Source organism: Rhinatrema bivittatum, chromosome 12 (genome assembly GCF_901001135.1).
Source record: "Rhinatrema bivittatum chromosome 12, aRhiBiv1.1, whole genome shotgun sequence".
In the NCBI taxonomy this organism is placed as follows: domain Eukaryota; kingdom Metazoa; phylum Chordata; class Amphibia; order Gymnophiona; family Rhinatrematidae; genus Rhinatrema; species Rhinatrema bivittatum.
Window position 1 is genome coordinate 51,659,513 of NC_042626.1, and position 23,644 is coordinate 51,683,156.

Below are 23,644 nucleotides of genomic sequence, written 5' to 3' on the forward strand. Positions count from 1 at the left end.
TTTAGTCCATACTTCTTTCTTCAAATTGCAGCTTCTCCGGTCTATAATACTTTTCCTAAATCCTCTCGACTTCCAAGTGGTTACACAGGCTCTCATTCTCATCTCTCTTAATTATTGTAATTCTCTTTGCATGGGTTTACCCAGGTGCTCTTTAAAGGCCTTGCAGCTTATACTAAATTCCGCAGCTCAGCTCAACACAGGTCACACCCTTCATGGCCACATTACTCCCACTTTGTATCAGCTCCACTGACTCCCCATTCATTGGAGGGTTCAATTTAAAATTCTTACTCTGGTTTTCAAATCTTATCTACAGTTTTATTCCACATCTTCTCCCTATTTACCGTAACTTCTTACTGTCCCGCTCGTACCTTATGGTCCTCTACTAAACAATTATTGGTAACACCATCTCAAAAAGCCATTCGCCTACAAACCTCCCGGGATCGTATGTTCCAGTTTGTGGGTCCTTCCCTCTGGAACAAGCTTCCAGAAAATCCAAGACAAGAGTGTTTTCATGTTGTTTCTGTTTATTACTGAATCCTTGGATGAATCTTGATACTCATACTACAATCATACCCTTCTTCACTTAGGTAGTATTTCAGAATACTTATTCATGTTTTATTACAATGACAATGTCTCCAGTAGATAGACATAAGGGGGGGGGGGGGGGGTAGGAGTTACTAGGTCTTCATATCTTGAGAAGATTGGTTAGCTGTTTATCAATGCAGACTTATAAATGATTGATATCAGTGTATATTGTTATATTGTTCTGCTTTCATTGAAGCATGTTTATATTCTTCTTTTCAATGCAACTATTTATTTGTATTCTGTAAAAACCAATAAAGCTTTAATTATAAAAAAAAAAAACCAGACAGAGATGACAAATACGTTTTTAGCAAGAGCTTCTTGGATTTTTTTGCATTGTTTTAGATACTGAGGTGGGGAGACACTATCAAATGGAGAAATTGTCCCAGAGAAAGGTGAAATAAAGGCAGATGTTTTCTGACTTAAAACTGCCAAGTGATTTCATTTCTGGCGGGAGACTGCAGGCCAGCTCCCCTGCCTCAGGATGCATTCTGATGCCTGTAGAGCCAATCTGCAGGGACTCTTAATCCCACAATGCACTGGGGTGTAAATTAAAAAACCAGGACTGGCTTAAAGTCTTGCTCTAGGAACGGGGTCACTTAGAAAGTCTGAATCAGCAGGGAAAAGTTAGCATTTTGCCAGGATTTATGCTTTTGTGTACCTCCTCCACCATTTATTTTATTTATTTATTTAACATTTCTTTTATACCGATATCCGTTCGCACATCGTATCGGTTCACAGTGAACAAAAAACCATTGGGCAGTGCCCGTACATATAACATGAAAAACATTTGTTCAAAAAGTCAGAGCAAAGTGGTTAAACAGATTCTGGGAGACCTAAAAGGAAACAGAATATTTAATCTTTTAGGAATTCTTGGTTTCAGACAAATTCCGAAGGTAATTTCAGAAACTTTATAGCCCACTTGGCAGTCGAGCTGCACCAAGTTTGCTGGAGAATTTCTGTGGTGTTAAGTTAAGGTTGGTTAAAGCTATCTTTAGTGTTACACTTTGGGAAACAGTAAGAATTATTTATTTAACTTAAAAAAGAAATCTCTCTGTTTATTTATCCCCTGGTTTTAAAGAATAATATTGTTTAAGATGTGGTTTATTCAAGCTTTCAGAGAGAACTGTGATGCAAAGCATTTTGTGTTTCTAGATTAGAGGAAGAAAGGTTTTCAGGGATGAACTGAAAGTAATCCAAGCACGTGCTGTTTTATTACATGTAATATGTGGAGTGCAGTTAGCATGCGCACATGCTTTATATGCTAAATCACAAGGTTAAAATTCCCTCCACATAGAGCTCATGCAGTCAGCAAATTAATCTAGGGGTTGCATTTGTTCCTGAGCATATCAGCTTTTTTTTTTTTTACTCCCTCCTTTGGTCTTCTTCATGCCTCTCCCTTTGGTTTTTTTTTTGGGCTCCAAAGTTGTTTTATTTCTTGTGTGTGAGTGTATACATTTGTTTGGAAAAAAGGGCGTAGATACTTCTTTATTAAGGTCGTGCTTCATTGTGGACTCTGCTCTAATATTTTAATCTGCATTCATAAACTGAAATGTAGCAGAAGTAACATCTACACAGGCTTTTGAGAAAGTCAGTGGACCAATACCCCAGACATTTAGGTCCAGGGGTGGGATGGGAGGGGGCATTGTGTGGGTGCAGTTAAGAGGGAGGGGACTTTCAAATTCCTAAGTATTTCATTGCTTTTCTAATTAGATAGGAATAGTTTTTTGCAGTTATTTTACAGAAGGTTTTATCAGACCTGTCTAGTGACCCACAATGAATATGTATGCGATTAAATTTGAATATACCAGGTTTCTAATGTATACAAATCTATCTCCTGCATATTCATTGTGAATATCCTGAAAACTCAACTGGCTGGGTGGGTCACCAGGACAGGCTTGGGTAGCTCCAATTTACAGCAACAAACAAGTAGGCCAGCTGGACAAAACCAGTTCACCTTGGTTTGATGGAAAATTTACTTACCAGCTTGGGGCAGGCAACTTCAGTACTTAAGTGCCACAAACAGTCTAGTTTTCAGGATATCCATAAGGAATATGCATGAGATAGATTTGCATGCACTGCTCCCATTCCATACAAATCCATTTCATGCATATTCCTTGTGGATATCCTGAAAACTGGGCCTGTTTGTGGCACTCCAGGAGTACTGTCCTTCTCTTGTAGAGTTGCTAACTGGTTCCAGATTTTTTCAGGACAGTCTGATCCAGTCTTATATATTTATATTTATTTATTTATATAGTCTTGGTTTTACTTGCACTATATGCCTGAACATGTAATTCCGATTTCCCTACGAATTGCCCAAAGCCCATGCTTGCAATGAACTGGATCAGAATGAACAGTCTGTTTGCAACCCTGGGATGGTCTCTGGTGTGGCAGGAGATGTACCTAGGGTGGCAGCTCTTTCGAGTGGTTTCAAATAGAAATGAAATTCATCATAAGAGTTCCAGAGAAAACCACAGCTGCCATAATCTCAGCAATGTTTCACAAGCACTAAGCAGGAACAACCTCTCGCTCCCGTACCAATTGAATTATTGCTGCTCTCTTTAGCTTCTGCGACAGACAAGGCTGCAAAACCTGACAAACTACATCCTCCCTCCTCCCATTCAGAGGTATGGAGCCAGCTATATCAGCTATGAGGTCACTGATGACATAGCAGATAGTATGAACCAATCCAATGCCAAGAGCGGTGGGGAGCATGTGATTATTGATTTATGATGCTGCTCTGTGTCTGATCTTTTGGCTAACAGGGGTTTAGCAAAACAGTATGGTTTTTTCTTTTTGTTTGTTTTTTAAACTTCAATAATAATTTTAATGGAAACAAAATGTTTATTTGGTGCAAGGAAGAAAGTCTTTTGAAGAGTTGTTTCCTGTTTTGAGTTCCTTAACATAAAACTGAAAATTAAATGGAGCATATGACCACAGTCTGAACTGAAGAAAGCTGAAGTCCTATCATAATTAAAACATTTTCCTTAATTGCGCTTTTGGCGTCTGATGAGATGGGAGGGTGGGGGGAAAAATCAGCACCGTTGAAAGCAGACACTTCCTAATTAGGCAGTCATCCGTTTTCCGATGCGTGGTCCACAAGAAGATGCTGCGATGCTGCCTGGACAGTCGCTCTGTTCCTTCTCCCCAGTAAGTAGATGCTGGCACTGCCGCGGTTCTTACGTCCAGGCATGTTTCTGAGATCCGTGTGATGGCTTCTCCCCTTTGTTCACAGGAGGCACTGCAGTAATCCTGGAAGTCAACACTGGAAATAACTGAAGAAGCATGGTGCTACTTTTCAAGAAGAAAGTCTATTGCTTCATGCTCTCTTTTCTACCCTGGGGTAAGTTTGTGGTGTATTTCTTTTTGGGTTTTTTTTTTTATTCAGGACTTTCTGATATCTCAGATACATTTTTCAGCAGCTGAAAACCTTATGGTAGTACAGACAGGACTATGACCCACGTCTTGCATGTGTGGCACAGTTACTGGGGGCCTTTATTGACAAATTTTGGAGAGCTCTGTCAGCCATATTTGTCCCAGAGACAAACTGGATCTTTCGTAGGTTGAGTCACCTTTTATGGGCCCACTGGAAGAATAGCTCTCCAGACCTCACAGGTCCCCTTTTCAGATGCAACTCAAGGAAAGTACCAAAGAAGGAAATGTTCTTGTGCAAATGTTTGAAAATTTGTGAACATTTTGGGAAAGGAACTAATTGAATTTGCCATGTGTACTTCCAATAAAGTATTTTATGCCTGCATCTGATGAGCGTATAACTTGCACAATGAGCAGAGTAATGTGATCAGATCCGTTTTTAATGCAGCAATTAAAAACAAAAACCATCAAAGTAAAGGAACTTGTCTTATGAGTTAATGAGTTGCTTGTAATTGAGAGAACAAGGATGGAGAAGCCACCAGGTAAATACAGCCATAGATTTAGAGCCCCTGATACAGGATTGCAAAAGGAGCCTTGGTGCGCGCTCCTGGCCTCAGGATCTTTTCCGTAATGGCCAGGGCCAGTGCTACCTGTTGTTAGGCAGTTGCCTATGTTGCCTATGCTTAAATCTGGGCCTGAGAATAAGGTGAACCAGATTTCAAGCAGGAAAAGTTGGGACACTTCTTCCCTGGACAAGTAGTTAATTTGTGGAGAGGGGTGGTTATCTGCTGGACTGCCCCCGCGGAAAATTGTGGTAATCTACTTTGAAAATATAGCTAAACCCACATTCTTTGAATTTTCAAACCACTAAATATTTCAACCCCCAATAAATGCCTCAGGGCTGATGGGTATATTCTATATAAGGGAATTATACATGCAACAGAAAAATCCAAACCAGTCAACAAAATCTAGCTGTTATCAATATGTAAATTCTAAAACAAATCAATAAAGAATAAGAGATAAATAAAAAACCCTCCCAAACAATATAATTTCTGTGTGGGAGACACAACTCGGTCAGAGATTTTGAACTGGGTCCCAGGATATTTTACACCAGGGCTGGTGCAATGATATTTGGTGCCCTAGATGAACCTTATAGCCTGGTACCCCTGCCCTCCCCCAACAGCCCCTTCCACACACAAATACAAATTATGCATTTATAATAACAGATTTTACATGAAAAAGAACACGCAAAGTACAGTCTTCTGACGTCAAAATACCACTTACAACATGATATTTATGTATTTATTTACAGATTTTTTTTTATACAGCCTACATCAGAAAATCTGTGCTAAGCGGTTTACAACAAAATATATATTTACATGCACTGCTGCAGTGCCAACCAGAAAACCCTGCAAAAAAAAAACAAATCAGACACTTAATATATGGTATTAAGCCTATTGTAACGTGTGTTGAGTATGGGCTTGGCCCTCAAAAAGCCATGAGTAAAATGAATTGCAATTACAATATAATAAACCTCTCATACCATAACAGCACTAAATGCCGGTACTCAAACAGTAACAATCCTACCTCTGAAAATCAACACTGCAAATATTACACCAGGCCTAACACATCAATACGCCTCCTATCAGGAAAACAGAACAAGTCAGGCTGCTATACATCTCTACTTAGAAACTACAGGCTTGCAGAATAGCTCACCTCAGTCACATATGCAGAACACAGACAGACCCTCCCAAATACAGAATAAAGAGTCTATAAAGTATAAATAGAAATGCGCAGAAAAAAATGAACTGTAAACTGCAACAAGCCAGGCTCTATAAGCAATGCAACAATGGAAAAACAAACATTACATTCCTCGTAAAACAAAAAATAATCAAATCAAGAAATATAAAATATCAATCATAATAGTAAAAGCATACTAATAAAAGGAATACATATTTCAAAACAGCTGACAGCTAGAACATCCAACAAATAAAAACTCATATACATTTTTTAAATTTCTCAAACACCAGTAAAATATTTCAAAATATCAGACATATAAAATAACACCCTGTAATTAAAATAAGGATAAAGAAACTCCCTTGATCGCCATATCTGAGAACTTTCGATTTCCAATCACCTTGAGATTGCTATTAGTTGGGGAGAGGGAAGGTGCCAGCGCATAAATTTTCCCTTCTCTTTCTTTCATACATCTTATCTCTATACACACACACACACCACACGTTCATTCTTTCACACACACTCATGCTTACACATACTCTTCCTCTCACATGCTCAAACACACACATGCCCACTCTTACACACACAAATATGCTCTCATACATGCTCCCTCTTTCTCTCTCACACACACACAGCCCCCTTTCACACACACATTCTCTCACGCACTCCCTCTCTTTGGTTGGGGGTTGTGGTCTGTTGGGCTTTCCTCTTCACTCAGGCTGGTAGCAGGTTGAGATGTGCCAGGCAGCCCGGGCCCTCCACTTCATTTTGGTCACTGGCGGGTTGGGACCTGCCAGGCAGCCCCACATTCTCTTCTTCATTTCGGCTGGTGGCCCCCAGACCGCTGCCTCCCTCCAGTCCTGTGCAAGTGCATGGCTTGCACAGTAGGTTGTGCCCCCCCCCCCCCCCCCCCCCGGCCATGACCAGACTAGGAAAAATGGGAGGGAACTTCCAGCTCATGGTACCAGAATCCCAGCATTGGTTTCAACTGAGCTGGAAGAAAAAGGAGAAAGGAGGAACTACTGGGTAAAAAAAAATAATAAACCCAGTCGCCAAGGTTTTGATTTGTGACATTCAGCTTTTCTGTGAAATGTTAGGCAGAGAGAAGAAAACTCATTCTGCAGATGTGCTTTGGCTTCAGCTTGCCTAAACGAACAAGTTAATATTTACTTTATAAAACAACAAAAAAAAAGCTTCCCAGGTTGTTTAGCCATTTAAGTACAATTCCAGCATTTCAGAATCTGTCAGGATTATTTCCCTTGGTTTTTTCCTCCACACTTTGTTTCTCATAACCGTAATGATTGTTGTTCCAACAGTAGCACTTCTCTGCCGGGGCATCACGGCAACAGCTTATTTTGAAAAACAGAAGTGTCAAACTGATCAGGAAATCAAATAATTGGCTGAGCACTTTATGATGACACATAGGGCTGCCACTTGGCTCCATGTCATCCAAGACAGTCCGAGTTTTACCCTTTACCCCCATTGCATCTATGAATGCAAAGTTCCTATTTTCCTATCAACAGCAGGAACTACAAGTCCATAGGTGCCCTGGTGGAAAACCAGGTCTGGGCTCAGTCTGTCCAGGCGACATAGAGCTACTTTGGAACCACAATGGAAAAACAACAGTAGGGGTGGTTGACACAGTTTCATTGTGGGGGTTCGCCAATTGGCTTCATTTTTATCAGAGAAGTTTGATTCAATCCTGATTTTACCCCACTGCACACATTCCTAAGCAAAGCAGGAGCTACAAATCAAGGGAGGCAGTGCATGCAAGTCTATCTCCTGCATATTCATTATGGATATCCAGAAAACTCAACTGGCAGTGGCACGTTTTGGAAGCCCTCATTCACAGCAACAAACAAGGCAGCTGAACAAAACCAGAACAGGCACAGGCCCATCAGGGTTGACCCGGGTTTGATGGAAAATTGACTCGCTCACTTCCAACTGGTTTATGCAGATAAATCGGCCATTGAAAATTACCTGGATTGGGGGGGGGGGGGGGGTTGGAGGGTTGGTTACGCTGGGAAAATTACGAGCGTAACTTGATTACGTACATACGTTTCCTTGCACTCGAGCTAGGTGTCCCAGGGGGTGGAGTTGGGATGAGGAAAGCGTTTAAGAGTAGGTGTCCCCACGCAGAAAGTTACACCCGTTCTGGAGCAGTGTAACTTCCTGCGTGCCTATGTATTTGCATACTAGGGACACCCATGAATTTTAAAAGCCGATTTATGCACAGACATGACAAAACCCCCCCCCCCCCCCCCATGGCAACTTACCTTGCACACCTTTCCTTTGGACCCCTTGGGCTTTATATTATTTTCTGTCTAGAATAATTATGGGGAGAGAGAGGGACTCAGACAGACAGAATCAGCAGCAATGATATTGACAACTTCGGGACCCGCACATACCCCCGCGTAGTCCCTTTTGCTCTCCAGGGTTCTTTGTCCATACGGGGGAAACATAATCCAGGGCCCTGATCAATGCAATCTCACTCTGCTTCTGCAAGAACCAGTCTGCACCCAGGCCCTGAGGTTCCCAAGCCATAGCTTTACTTTCAAACTTCAATAGCCCCTCCATTCAAAGCATCAGACAAAATCTTCAGTACACATCCCTTCTTCCCAGTCTCAGCCCAGGAGGGCTATGCAGACTCGGAGGAAATGTACAGAAGGCCTTCAACTAGCACCGAGCAGTCTCCACTACTTTTTCATCCCAGATGTCCAATCAATAATCTGGTTATCTAGACATCCATGTGTCACGTGTGGGTCAGTGCTTGACCCCAAATGAATTATCACAACTTCCTCATGCACAAAAGAAACATCCCCAAAGGTCCCATGTGCTGGAATCTCTTTCTAATAACTGGGCTTAACCTGGTTAAAAACCAGATCTCAGGCTTTTCTGTCTGTTTTTCCAGGCTTTTTGCATGCCTTCCCTAAGGAGCTAAGACTAGAGAAACTCTATTTCAAATTTTCATGGCTGTTGAAAGCTTTTTATTTTTCAAATGGCTTTTGATTAAACTCTTACGTAACTTCCCCAGAGGGTTTGGGGATTCAGGCTTTCTGCATATAGTTTTGTTTTAAGGGATGACCTGGTTTATTTGAATTTTAAATGAATATTGTTTTGTATTTTTAATGTTGAATTTTCTTTTTTTTTCATTTATTTTATGGATATTTTGGTTTTTATACATCATCGGAGGCAAGGGACAGGTGATTAACAATGTTAATGAATAAATAAATAGTCACTGGGCTTGACCTGCAGACTGGCAAGAACTGAAGCAGAAGAAGAGCTGGGTTAATCACTCTGTTTCCCATGAGAGAAAGCTTCTGCAGCTCTGCACCTTCCCAGCTGTTCCCGAGGAACCTCCAGGGACTGCGCCGCACATCTCCCCATCCTAGAGGAGGTGAACTCCCTATCCCTTAGAGGTCCTCTTACTTCCCCACCCACCCTGACTGTTGCATGCCATAGTGCATGCTGCAATAAGATGTGCATGGAACTAGGGCAATGACAACTCTGATTCAGAGCAAGCTTTAAACGTACCTTTGTTAATTATCAGGCCCTGACCCACTGGACTGCTCTCAACCCCAGAAATCCTGCGCTGAATTTTTTTTTAATTTAAGAAGGCAGTCAAAACCTGGTTCTTCACTCAAGCTATGACTGTTAACTATTACTGTATAGCTTTGTTCCACTCTGGTGCAGCCCGGTTTCACCCTAGGATACTATAAACTGTTACTGTATGATGCAGCTTTGTTCCTTTTATATCACAGTGGAATGCAACCATTTCCATCATTATATGCTGGCATATGTTTATGTTTATTGTACTCAAGTTTGGTCGTTTGCTGAATTTAATTGATTCTGTAAGTACATTATTTTTTTGTAAAACCGCTTGGGTAACGTTTCACAACAGGATATTCAATTTTAATAAAATAATACAAATATTAAGAGAACACAAGGGCCTTGAGACATAGGACTCTCACCCAGCCAATGGCCTGCCTTCACATTCAGACCCTTTTGGGATAAGTATTTTTCAGTAGGGCATTTAAATGGCAATGTCTGTGTGTTCTTTTCACCTGCATGCACCTGGCCCAATTTTCTTGCACAAGAGACCCTTGTATGTTGTGTTTGAACCTTGACTTGTTGTGTGGCTAAAAATCCATGCATTGGCTTACACAGTGGCGCAAAGCGTGTGTGTTTAGTAGTGTGCCTACTACGCGCACATAGCTGACAAATTTAAAGGTGCGCACGCCGTTTCCAGCTGTGTCTCCAAAAAGTTCCATCCGAAATGCCTCTTTCTGTGCGGCCAAATGCTCATGTGTTATGGAAGTACATGCCTACTTTCTGGCAGCTCAAAATCCCTATGCTTGGAGCCCTGTTTCCTTTCTTTCAGAAAGACAGCTAGAGCATGGCTTTTTAGCCAAGCATTCCTGTCCAACAACCTAATTACCACAGAAGTATTCCTATTTCTACAGCAACAGCAAAATAACCTAACTCTGAATCGGTCTTTAAATAATTATATCGTCAGTATTGTCTGTTGCGCTAATAGGATTGTAACCCACTTTACATTTATTGTAATCCGCTTTGAAGCCATTTATTGTAAAAAGTGAAATATCAAAGGTCAAATAAATAAATAGCCGGATATGGTTGATGTAGGAAGGTAGACTTTCTATTTTTACCCACATGAAAGGAGCCTAAACCTTTGGAAATTTACCCCTTCATGTTTCTCTGCAGGTTTTGGTGGTGTGACCTATGGGTACATAGAGGATGAAGGTACATGGATTTACTCAGTTTAAAAAGAGAAAAGCTTTGAAATGTCCCTTTGCTAGTCCTCAGCTCTCCATTCTCCTCTGCCATCATTTTGTCGCCTCCCACACTAACCACTGCCATCATCATTTCCCTTATTCCAACAAGTTTCACTTTGAAGTGCAAGTCTTTTCCCCAAAATGTCACCCCTTGAAAATCGTTTGCCATTGCTTCATACTTTTTGCTTCTGACCTGTGTTTGCTGCGGTTGGGTTTAGCACACCTTGCTGCTCAAGAGTGCTCTGTTTATTATCAAACATGCTATACCACCTAATCCCAACTAAGTCCCCGCATGGTTAACGACAATTTAATCTGCTCAAAACCAAGAAGCCAAAGACTTGAGCTGGGAATTGATCCCACTATCACTGAACTGCACCAACAAATTAAGTTGTTCTTATTCAGCCAAATTTTAATTTCCGCCCCCGCGCGCAAAAAACCCGGGGGGATTATATGTGTGGCCTGGCCTTGTGTGCACCGCGCGCATCCTCAAAGGGGCCCAGCCATGTGCGTAACCTCCATTATGTGCCGAAGTGACGGGCCCAGTTAAAAGGATGAGAAGGGGGGGCGGGAAGGGGAGGTCTGGGGGGAGGGGTGGGCTGGAGGCGGCCGGTACAGCGGCCATTTGCTGCTGTACCGGGGAAGGGTTGGAAGGCGTGCACAAGTTGCTACTGCTCCATTGGAGCAGTAAGCAACAAAACAAAAAAAAAAGAGAGAGATAAGATAAAGGGTTTAGGTTTAGGGGGTGGGGTGGGGTGGGGTGGGGTGGAGAGGGGAAGGGGAAGGGAAGCTACGGTAGGGGGTAGGAAGTTCCCTTGGACTGCGAGGGAACTGGGGAAGGCCTCGATGCATCGCCGCGTGGAAATTGCAATTCTCTACCCCCCCTTGCGCGCGCTGCACGCAAATGTGCGGGGGGATTGCAAAATCCGCCGCACTTGTGTGCGAGCCGCTCGTATTTTATAAAATACGCGCATCCACGTGTGCGCGCACACACAGCATGGATGTGCACGAGTGTCGTTAAAAATCTACCCCATTATGTGTAGCTGAACCAAAAGTCTCATGGGAAACATTATCGTTTCCCTCCTTCCTGATTTTCAGGGATATTAATAATTTGATTATGATTCAAGAAACTCTGCCCACCTGTAAATACACACAGAATGTGATAGTAGATAAGGATCATTAGGCCAATCTAATTTGCCCCCAGTGCAATACCATAGACCCAGTTGACCTCACAACTTATGTATCCCAGGATTTCTTGAATTCTTTTATTATTTTTATCTGCACCACCTCCCCTGCAAGACCATTCCCTGCATCCATCACCTTCTGTGAAGAAAGATTTTCCGCTGTTGGTAAATCAAGATTTTTTTCCAATACTTCTGTACCCTTTGGTTGCCATTGATGAAGGTCCTGAAGGACCTTTGCCTGTTCAGAAAATACATGCACACACACAAAGGTTATTTCACATACACCAGTATCCGATTGGTTTATGATGGGTTGTGATGTCATCTATGACCAACCACCTGTAAGTTGGTTGGTTGGTTGGTTGGATGATTGGATGGTTGGTTGGTTGGTTGGATGATCAGGGGAATTAAAAGATGGCTGCTTTACTCATAACAGCCTAAAGCAATAATTTAATTTTATATGGACAGCACGAGCTTTACAGCCTGCTATGTCTCCTTTAGAAGTCTGGTATGGTTTTCTTTTAACCTAAGATGATTTTTCTTCTTTCTCTTTGCCCTGTTTGATGTTGCCTTCCATTTTTCCTCCCTGCCCTGGCCAGAGCACTTGGTTGAATTAATGTTCGGAGATCATGAGGACGTGGGTGAGTGAATCTCAGAAGACTGCTTGAAAGCAGTTCTGGGAGCCTGGGGTTATGGTTTGTTTCTTTGTGGCACAAGGGTCGGACACGTCACGGAGGTAAGGTGCTCTGGGCAGAAGGCAGCTCTCACCGCAGAAGCCACCACTGCTGTGTTCCAGAGCAGGGTCATGATTTCAGTCTTAGAGGCTTGGGGTAAAAGCTTCCCCCTCCATCCCTTGGGGTAGCAAAGGGGATTCTAATAGTGTTCCATTAAGTATGATTGTCAATAGGAGCCCAACAGCTGATATTTGCACTGTGTCAGTAGACTTGCCCTATCACTTTCACCTTGCTTTCTGGGATACCAACGGTAGGGGTACAGTACTTAACATAGGGATTGTAAATTTAAAACAAATTATCATTCGTTAAACAGTACTGTACCTAAGAACCATATTCACTGTCTCTTTATACTCTGTTTCAGATATTTATAGTCATGATGTGTGCAGAGAAACATACATTGGCATGATCTCGCTGTACTGTTGGACAACATTTCATGCAGTAATGATGGTAGCCCAGGAGAAGAACTGGTGTCAGTGGCCTCTGATCAGCAGGTCTGTATCTTGAATGCAGTGAACACTCTTCAGGTAGCAGCAGGTTGAGTATATACCCCACTGTGAGGAAAAGTGCTCTATTTATTCACAGAGCAGTTACCACATAATAAACACACTTATGGTTTGTTTAATGATTGTGCTGTTATGAGATGCATAATAGTTTAATCTGAAACACATTTAAAATAACAGACATATGTTCTGTCTGATCACTCATGTTTTCTTAAAAGGATACAAATCGTACAACTTCTGCCAGGGATATTTAAACTTATGAGCACAACTGTAACTAGGTATTGTTTTTGTTGATATAAAGTTAAGGGCCTGATTCATCAAGGCATTTTCCCATAGACACAGAATGGGAGAAATGCCTTAGTGAATCAGGCCTTAAATTTAAAAAAGAAAGCTTTCCACGCTGGTTTTATTATTGTGTCTGGAAATTATTTACAATATCCCAAATCTTTTCTTAGAATCCTTCCAAGCAGACAGGAAAGGGAAGGGGACACATCCTCTGTGTGTTGTTATTCTAGGTGTTTGTCTGTATTTGAATCCAGGAGCACCTACCCTGAGATGGTTTCAATGCTGGAGAGTGATATTTACTTTTAGGGGGTAATCTTCAAAATCATGTGTGCACATAAAACATGGGCTTAATCATATGAATGTTTTGTTATTAAATTTCACAGGGGTTTGCACTTAAAAGTAGACACATAACCCGCTTTTAAACAGTGCACACTAAAATAGGCATTCCAGGGAGGAGGAGTGGGGTTATTTGTGGGCACACTTTTGATTTTAAAAAGAGGGAGGATACCATTCAAACCTATTTGCATTATTGCATGTGCACGCATAAGTGAATGTGCAGAAATTTATCTTAGTATTTTGTAAAATTGCATAACGGGAGCTGCACAATGTTGCGTCGGAGGTGGACCCTTGGGCTGAGGTGGGGTTGACGCAACCCATAGGCGAGGACCTATGAGTCCCCACCATCAGCAGGTGGAGTGAGCTGATAGGCAGAGGCCGCTGGAGCTTCACCTATACCAGCCCTCATTCCCCGCGGGTTGAGCCTTTGGGTGCCGGGGCCGGCAGGACTTAGGTGGGCCTCGAGGTTGGATATCTGAGAAGGTTGGTTCAGCCCAGAGACAGCAGACAATAGGTGGCGTAGTCTTACTCTGGACTGGGTAAGGTACTGGAACTCGGGTGCCAATGGAACAGAGGCTGACTGAGGGCACTCGAGCAAAGGTAGGCCAAAGCCTAATAAGTCCACGTGCAGGAAGGAGGCTAGGAGAGGCATCAATGACAGGCTTGGATCGGGGCCGGCGGCAAAGTGGAAGCCGTGGCAAGCAATGCTGAGATCTGATCACGGAGAAGTCAATAGCGTTGGTCAATCGAAGCAATGGTCTGATCACGGAGAAGTCAATAGCATTGGTCAATCGAAGCAATGGTCGAGGTCTTGAGATAAGCAGTAGCGTAGTCAGGCGTAGCGGAGGTCTGGGTCTGGAGATAGGCAATAGCGTAGTCAGGCGTAGAGGAGGTCTGGGTCTGGAGATAGGCAATAGCGTAGTCAGGCGTAGAGGAGGTCTGGGTCTGGAGATAGGCAGTAGCATAGGGAGTAGCAGAGGTCTGGGTCTGGAGATAGGCTGACGCGTAGTCGGGCAAAGTGAAGTTGAAATCCGTGCAGTCAATCCAAAGCATAGGCAGGGCAGGAACGGAGAGAACAGGAACCAGGAACAATGAGGATTTGAAGAGGAAAGTAGAGACGAATCTCTCACAGCAACGAGTACTCGAATTGCGAGGAGACCTGTTGCAAAGGCAATGCTATGGAGCGAGGTCTGAGCTTAAATACACTGAAGTGTTTGACATCATCATCTGGGTCCGCGGCCAGGTTCCCATCACGGGCCCTTCATAAGGATCAGTGATGCGCGTGCACACGCCTAGGAAGGGGCATGGCGTGGTTGTGACATCTCTCTGCGGACCACACAGAGAGGCCCGACGAACAATGGCACCTTGACCTGAAACACTGGGGACTGTGGCGGAGTCGAAGGCACCGGGGGCGGCCCAAGGTCGGAGCTGGCAGCCCACCACCGCTAGTGAGGAGGAACCAGAAGCTGAAGTCTGTATAAGAAGGTGAGGGGGCCGCGCCGTGGGTCTGCCACGGACGGCATGCGTAACACACAATTTATAAAATACTTGGTATTTAAGCCCCAAAAGAATGTGAGCATATTTCCACTGCAATGAAAGCATTTACATTTTCCGCACATAATTTAGGAACATAAAAAAATAGAACATGTATGCATAAAACCAGATATTTTATAATAGATATGGGTATAAATACTTTTTTGCATGCAAAATTTGAAATCACCATTTCACTGATATCTCTGCCAGTTCACCCATGTGGTTCACCCAAGACCCTCTAGTGCTTCATCCTGAGCCCCCACCAGTTCAAGCAGATCTCCCAACCAAAAATTGAAGACAACAGACAAGTCTGATTTCCATTGTGCTAGTTAATTAGCAGGCATAAAACTGCACAAATAAGTTGGATAATTCATACAAGAATATCTCTTATCAAATAGCGACTTCTGTGCGTACCTCTGGACTCCGCCCTTGAATACCCCTAGACTTCCCTTTTTTTTTTTGTGTTGGTAAATGTGCACGCAAAACAAAAAAATAGGCATGTACTTTTGAGGTTTATAGAACCACATGTATGCCAACGCAGGCTACTAGTGCACTTACATTCTAATTTTCCACACATAAACCCCTTTGAACATTTACTTGGGTGTGTGTCTAAATTAACACACACAACTTACATCCTGTAACCAGAAGATGTAACTTTGTGCGGGTGAGTTTATGTGAGCTATATAATTTTCAATTCAAATATAGGTGCATTAGTTTGCTTTGAAAATTGGAAGAACTTATGTGTGTTTGAAATGTATACATTCTGTGGGTTTTTGCAAAATTACTTTCCCTATGTCTTTCTTAGGGATGCCAACTTGTTCCAATTCCCTTCTCTGGACAGGCTGATCTAGTCCTGATTTTTATCCCATTGTAGGCATGGGCTTATAGTTCTAATTTCCCTATAGCTTTTGTGTTAGATCATTGAAGGGTTAAAGGGGCACATAGGGAAGATAAGGCCATTGCGGAAAGATTAAATGATTTCTTTGCTTCGTTGTTTACTGAAGAGGATGTTGGGGAGATACCCATTCCGGAGATGGTTTTCAAGGGTGATGATTCAGATAAATTGAAACAAATTACAGTGAACCTGGAAGATGTGGTAGGCCAGATTGACAAACTGAAGAGTAGTAAATCACCTGGACCGGATGGCACATACCCCAGGGTTCTGAAAGAAATAAAAAATGAAATTTCAGACCTATTTCAATTAATTTGTAACCTATCATTAAAATCATCTGTTGTACCTGAAGACTGGAAGATGGCCAATGTAACCCCGATATTTAAAAAGGGTTCCAGGGGTGATCTGGAAAACTATAGACCGGTGAGCTTGACTTCAGGGCTGGGAAAAATCGTGGAAACTGTTATAAATAAAATCATAAAACATTTAGATAGACATGGTTTAATGGAACACAGCCAGCATGTATTTACCCAAGGGAAGACTTACCTCACAAATCTCCTACATTTTTTTGAAGGGATTACTAAACATGTGGACAAAGGTGAACCGATAGATGTGGTGTATTTGGATTTTCAGAAGGCATTTGACAAAGTCCTGCATGAGAGACTTCTAAGAAAGCTAAAAAGTCATGGGATAGGAGTCGATGTCCTTTTCTGGATTGCATGCTGGTTAAAAGACAGGAAACAGAGAGTAGTATTAAATGGTCCTTTTTCACAGTGGAAAAAGCTAAACAGTGGAGTGCCACAAGGATCTGTACTTGGACCAGTGCTTTTTAATATATTTATAAATGATCTAGAAAGGGGTACAAAGAGTGAGGTGATCAAATTTGCGGATGATACAAAATTATGCAGAGTAGTCAAATCTCAAGCGGATTGTGATAAATTGCAGGAGGACCTTGCGAGTCTGGAAGATTGGGCTTCCAAATGGCAGATGAAATTTAATATGGACAAGTGCAAAGTGATGCATAATAGGGAAAAATAAACCTTGATGTAGTAACACAATGTTAGATTCTATCTTAGGAGTTACCACTCAGGAAAGAGATCTAGGCATCATAGTGGATAATACATTGAAATTGTCGGTTCAGTGTGCTGTGGCGATCAAAAAAGCAAATAAAATGTTAGGAATTATTAAGAAGGGAATGGCAAATAAAACGATGGTTGTCATAATGCCTCTGTATCGCTCTATGGCAGGGGTCGGGAACCCATGGCTCGCGAGCCAGATATGGCTCTTTTGAGGGCTGCATCTGGCTCGCAGACAAGTGTCGCCACACTTTGCCGCTGACCCAGCTGTTCCCCGGTCCTTCTCCGCCCGGGCTTAAAATGCTGTAGGCCCGGGCGGAACGCGGCAGGACATCTGGAGTCAGCGGCACCGGCGTGCTCTCTTCTCCCCCCCCCCCCCCCACGGCCCGGAAGAGGAAGTGGAGAGCATCGGGTGCATGCGCGGCAAGAAGAGGCCACGCTAGTGCGCTCGGCATCGGCCCGAAGAAAAGAAGACTGCAGCGTGGCTCGGAGGAAAATGAAGAGGTTCAACCGCGGCCGATGGGACACCGCCTCCGCAAGGGCTGAAAATGAAGAGGTTAGCGTTGGGAGAAGGCTGCTGCTGCCGCGAGTTCCAGGGGTGGGGGAGAGAGAGAGTGAATGAGCGAATTGTCCCATCGGCCGCGGTTGAACCTCTTCATTTTCCTCCGAGCCGCGCTGCAGTCTTCTTTTCTTCGGGCCGATGCCGAGCGCACTAGCGTGGCCTCTTCTTGCCGCGCACGCACCCGATACTCTCCACTTCCTCTTCCAGGCCGCGGGGGGGGGGGGGGGGCTGTGTGTGTGTGTGTGAGAGATCGCATGTATGTGAATGATTGAGAGCCTGTACATGTGAAAGAGAGTATGTCTGTGATTGAGAGCCTGCCTGTGAGAGAGAGCATGAATGTAAGTTTACCATTGGGAACCTGTATGTGTAAGTTTGTGATTGAAAACCTGTTTGTGTGAAAGAGTATGTGTGTATGATTGAGATCCTTTGTGTGTGAGAGAAATCATGTGTATGTATGATTAAGAGCCTGTGTGTATAAGTAAGAGAGAGATCATGTGTGTCTGTGTGTGATTGAGAGCTGGTTTAGGTGATGGAGCATGTGAGGATGTGATTGAGAGCCTGTGTTTAAATGAGAGAGAGAGACCATGTGTGTCTGTGTGTGATTGAGAGCTGATTTAGGTGAGGGAGCATGTGAGTATGTGATTGAGAGCCTGTGTGTAAATGAGAGAAAGAGAGGACATGTTTGTAAGCATGTGAATGAGAGTCTGTGTGTGAGAGAAAAAGACAGCATGTATTTATGTGATTGAAAGCCTGTGTGTGTGTGTAAGCGTGAAAAGATAGACAGCATGTGTGTAAATGTGTAATTAAGAGCCCATATAAGTGAGAGAGAAAAAACATGTGTATATGTGAGTACTGAGAGCATGTGTGTATAGGTGTGTCATTGAGAGCCAGTGTGAGAGAGAGCGCTGGTATGTGACAGAGAGGAGAAAGTTCCAAGCAAACCACCCCACCTCCTAATTCAGAACAATCTCAGGACACCTGGATATCAAACGTTCCCAGGTATTCAGAGCAAAAAAAATTTTGTATCATTATTTTTCATTACTGGGTCTTTGTGTCTGCTATTTTGAAATATTTTGTTGGTATCTGGAAATGTTTTATATGAGTTTTTAATTATTGGATATTCCACTCATTAGCTGTTTCGAAATATGTTCTTTTTGTTAGTACAGTTTTACTGCTGATGATTTTATATTTCTTGATTTGTTTTATAAGGATGGGTGATGTTTCTTTTTTCCTTTGTTACACTGCATACAGAGACTCTGGCTTGTTGCAGTTTCCAATTCAGTTTTTTCTGCATGCTTCTTGTTATGTGTTTTGGTCTCTTTATTCTATGTTAGGTGAGGGACAGCACGTGATTCAGGTGAGGTTTTCTGCTGGCATGTAGTTTCTGTGTAGGACTCTATAGCAGCCTGACTTGGTCCGTTTTCCTAATAGGAGATGTATTGGTGTCTTAAGGCCTGGTGTAATATTTTCAGAGACTTATTGTACTTTAAAAGTGTGATCTTACATAAAATGCACAAATTTACTTGTATTTAGTTTTAAACATATTGTATGGCTCTCATGGAATTACATTTTAAAATATGTGGCGTTTATGGCTCTCTCAGCCAAAAAGGTTCCTGACCCCTGCTCTATGGTAAGACCGCAACTTGAATACTGTGTTCAATTCTGGTTGCCGCATCGCAAAAAAGATACATGTAATCCAATTTGTTGTTCCATGTTCCTTGTAAAGGCCTCACCTTGTTATATGGTGTCGCTCTCTTAGTTCTATGTAAACCGATACGATGTGCAAACGGATATCGGTATATAAAAAATTCTAAATAAATAAATAAAGTTGCACTGGCGAAAGTGCAGAGAAGAGTGACCAAAATAATAAGGGGCATGGAACAGCAGCCCTATGAGGTAAGGCTAAGGAAGTTAAAGCTGTTCAGTTTCGAGAAGAGACAACTGAGGATAATAGGACTAGGGGGCACTCCATGAAGTTAGCAAGAGCTCATTTAAAACAAATCAAAGAAAATTCTTTTTCACTCAGCGCATAGTTAAGCTCTAGAGTTCATTGCCAGAGGATGTGGTTATAGCAGTTAATGTAACTGGGTTTAAAAAAGGTTAAGAACATAAGAAAATGCCATACTGGGTCAGACCAAGGGTCCATCAAACCCAGCATCCTGTTTCCAACAGTGGCCAATCCAGGCCATAAGAACCTGGCAAGTACCCAAAACTAAGTCTATTCCATGTTACCATTGCTAATGGCAGTGGCTATTCTTTAAGTGAACTTAATAGCAGGTAATGGACTTCTCCTCCAAGAACTTATCCAATCCTTTTTTAAACACAGCTATACTAACTGCACTAACCACATCCTCTGGCAACAAATTCCAGAGTTTAATTGTGCGTTGAGTAAAAAAGAACTTTCTCCGATTAGTTTTAAATGTGCCCCATGCTAACTTCATGGAGTGCCCCCTAGTCTTTCTACTATCCGAAAGAGTAAATAACCGATTCACATCTACCCGTTCTAGACCTCTCATGATTTTAAACATGATTTAAGTTCCTAGAGGAAAAATACATAAACTATTTTAATTAATAAACAATAGTAGCTTGAGATTTATTTAATGTTTGGGTACTTGCCAGGTACGTGTGACTTGGATTGGCCACTGTTGGAAACAGGATACTGGGCTTGATGGACCCATGGTCTGACCCAGTATGGCATATCTTATGTTCTTATGTGTTACATGTTGATAGCTATTAGCTGCAATGGAACATAATTTTCGGATTAAATTCTGAACCCCTCTCCCCTCAAGATTTCAAAAACAATGAAATTTGGGTTGAAGGTTGGGCATGGAGGGGGCTGGTCACATTCTCTCACAAACCAATCCAACGCCCCCTTCGCCCGCCCCCCCCGCCCCCCATTCTCATTCTGCATCACCCAGATCTATAGCAGTAGCCCCAGTCTGCTCCTTTATATCCATGCAGACCTGGATTTTTTTTTCTGCTTCCCATCCCAAAGCATTCTGGGATTTGTAGGCTTATTGTTTCCATAGACAATGCAGATTGCCAAATACTGAATGTTTTTGGGATAGGAGGAAAAAAACAGGAATGGTAAAAATGCACCCATGTATATGGAGCCATCTGGCCACCCTAAAAGAGGGTGCAGGCTATGAGATCCTTTCAAACTGTTCAATAAAGATGTGGGTTCCATTTCTTTTTTTCTTTCAAGACAGACGGTCCTGGTTTTACCCCCACTGCAAACATGGTCTGGTAATTCCTGATCTTTATTTACAAATTACATAAAGCAAGTAATTAAGTAGGGCTCAGACCTCCATTTTTCTTAATCATACTGATCTACAGTGCAAAATACTGCCCCAGTCTTAACCCTCGCCTGTAAGAACTAGATCTATCCTGCTTACACAGGCACTTGTCGGAAGGGCAGTGGGCTGAGAGGAGATTTTTTTCCAAATACATAGATTTACACAAGCCTGAGAAAATTAATGAGCAGGTGTCTCCCTTTCCTTTGCTCAGTGACCTTATTGGGACTCTCTCTTTCTCTCTCTCTCGCTCTCCAGCATCTACAGCGACCTCACTAACTGCACCGAGTTCATTGCTGAAGCGATGGCCTGTATCTGGCCTAGCCCTGAAGTGGAGACTTTCTTCTTGCAGATCCACATGGAATACTTTGCAAAATGTTCTCCAACACTTATTTTGTATGGTGACCCACCTGCGAGCCAAATTATAACCATGACTCTCGTTCCCATCTGTCTGATGCCTCTGGTGCTTTATCTTATAGTTTGGAAGAACAGTGGACCAAACACGTAAACCTTGACTTCTGCTTGGATTGCCTTTGTCTGCCTCAAGCATGGATTTTGCTATTGTATTAAATGTCCTTCTTGATTCTTTGGATAAGTTACAGCCTCATTAGCCATACAGCAGGAAGCATTTTTTATGTGCATTGACCCAGCAACTTTGCCAAATGGACGATGATGCTGGCACCCTATGTAACCATCTGGGGTAGCGCAATATGGAAAGTCCTAGACCTTAAGGAGCTCCATGCCTCAATGCCATGAAAATTACAATGCCAAAATGGTTGCCTTGCAAACTGCCAAGGCTGGTATCATGCTCTCATGCACTATGCAAGAGGACAAACTTGGGCAGATAAACAGAGGCTTTCTTTGAAGTTGTATGATTTTTTATAAGACCATCATATGACCTGTGCAAAAATAATGCACAGGAAAAAACACTCAAGAAATTCCACAATAGAAGTTTAAAAGACTTGTTTCTTTTGAGACCTCTCGCTCCCTTTTTTTCTTCTTTTTCATTGTTTTCCAGTTGTACATGTTTCACAATGTCTATGTATACCTTCTATATGCCTGTGATTGTGAACAGTATTTGCTGGTTTTGTTTTTCATTATTTTATCCAAAACAAATTCTTTAAATAAAGAGTTATAAAAAAAGAAAAGAAATTCCACTAGCTGCTTTTGAGTCCAAGAAACCAAAAATTGCTTACCTGTAGCAGGTGTTCTCCAAGGACTGCAGGATGTAAGTCCTCACATTTGGGTGATGTTATCTGAAGGAGCCCAGGTCAGTGAAGTTACATTCCATTGGTTCTGAAAGCTTTTGCCACACTCCAGTCAATACATGACCATGCCATCCTGCATCACAGACCTCGGGCAGGGCCCCCTGTAGGGGGGAGAGGAGATTACATCCTGCAGACCTTGGAAAACACCCATTACAGGGAAGCAATTTTCACTTTCTCTGAGGATGAAAAGTTCTCACAGCTAGGGAATCCCTAGCTGTAGGCTGCCTTTAATGAAAAAGGTGGAAACATAGCCAGAAAAACAGGGCCAACAGGAAGAACTATTTTCCATGAAAACAACCCATTTTTGCTCTTTTCTCTTTTTTTTGTTTTTTTAAGGCAGTCGGAAACAATATAGTTAACAGGCCCTAGAGGGTGATGGGGTTGAATTCTAAACCTCAAATAGATCCCCCTGGACAGACTGACTAAACTTACTGTCAAGCCGAGAGTCTTTAAAAAAAATGAGATGTGAATGTGTGGCCTGAATCCACATCACAGCTTTGCAAATGTCTTCCATAGAGGCCAATCTCAGGTGAGCCACTGACGGCGCCATGGCTCTAACACTATGAGCCTTGGCACATCCATCCAGAGTAGATCTGCATGGGAATAGCACAAAGAATTGCAATCTACTATCCAATTGGAAAGGGTGCACTTGACAATAGCAGTTTTAATTTTGTTGAGGTCAAAAGAAATAAAAAGCTAGGTGGCCTTTCTAACAGTATTAATTTGCTCAAGATAAAAGGCTAAGGCTTATATGAAATCCAAACTATGCAAGGCTTGCTCTCCTTTGTGGGGCATGGGTCCTGGGGGCTGGGGGAAAATATTGGAAGAACGATTGACTGGTTAAGGTGGAAGACCGAGAAACTTAGGATGTGTGCATAGAACCACCTTATTACTAAAAAACGTAATAAAAGGTGCATACGTCACTAAGGTCTAGAGCTCATGGTCTCTGAATGCTAAAGTGAGTGCCACCAAAAATATGACCTTCCTTATCAAGTACTTCAGCTCAAAGGAGTCTAAGGGAGCTTTCATCAACTGGGTGAGTACCATGTTGAGGTCCCTAGACAGAAATGGGAGGCTTCAGCTGAAGCAAGCCCTCAATGAATGAATCTGACTACCAAAAGCTATAAAGAGATGGATTTACCTTCTACATGGTGGTGATAAGTGCCAGTTGCACTGAGGTGAACCCTAACAGAGGTAATCTTCAGACCAGACTCTGAATGATACTGAAAGCATTAAGCAGTTTTTGTGTAGGACAGAAGAAAGGGTCTAAGGTCCTTTGCTCACACCAGAAGGTAAACTTCCTTCATTCAAAACCATATGATTTCCTTGTTGAATCCTTCCTAGAAGCCAGAAGAATTTGAGAAGCATCCTCAGATAGGTTAAGGGAACTTAATGCTAATCCTCTCGACATCCAGGCAGTGAGAGCCAGGGATCTGATGTTGGAATGACACAATATTCTCTGATTCTGAGTGATAAGAGTTGGGGAATTCCCCAACTGAAATG

General features: G+C 42.5%; 1 protein-coding gene across 1 annotated transcript; it reads left to right on the forward strand.

The window, feature by feature from the left end:
• Positions 1–3,779: 3,779 nt before the first annotated feature.
• LOC115074285 (receptor activity-modifying protein 1-like) lies at positions 3,780–21,980 on the forward strand. Its single transcript, XM_029573603.1, has 5 exons — positions 3,780–3,925; positions 10,414–10,452; positions 12,262–12,303; positions 12,758–12,887; positions 21,132–21,980. The coding sequence occupies exons 1-5, from the start codon at positions 3,868–3,870 to the stop codon at positions 21,379–21,381; spliced, it is 519 nt and encodes a 172-aa protein (XP_029429463.1). The 5' UTR covers positions 3,780–3,867; the 3' UTR covers positions 21,382–21,980.
• Positions 21,981–23,644: the final 1,664 nt, after the last annotated feature.

Coding starts and splice junctions, on each gene's coding strand:
- LOC115074285 (XM_029573603.1), top strand. CDS start 3,868: ATGGTGCTACTTTTCAAGAAGAAAGTCTATTGCTTCATGCTCTCTTTT. Junction 12,304..12,757: donor CGGAGATCATGAGGACGTGG/GTGAGTGAATCT, acceptor ACTCTGTTTCAG/ATATTTATAGTCATGATGTG. Junction 12,888..21,131: donor CAGTGGCCTCTGATCAGCAG/GTCTGTATCTTG, acceptor CTCGCTCTCCAG/CATCTACAGCGACCTCACTA.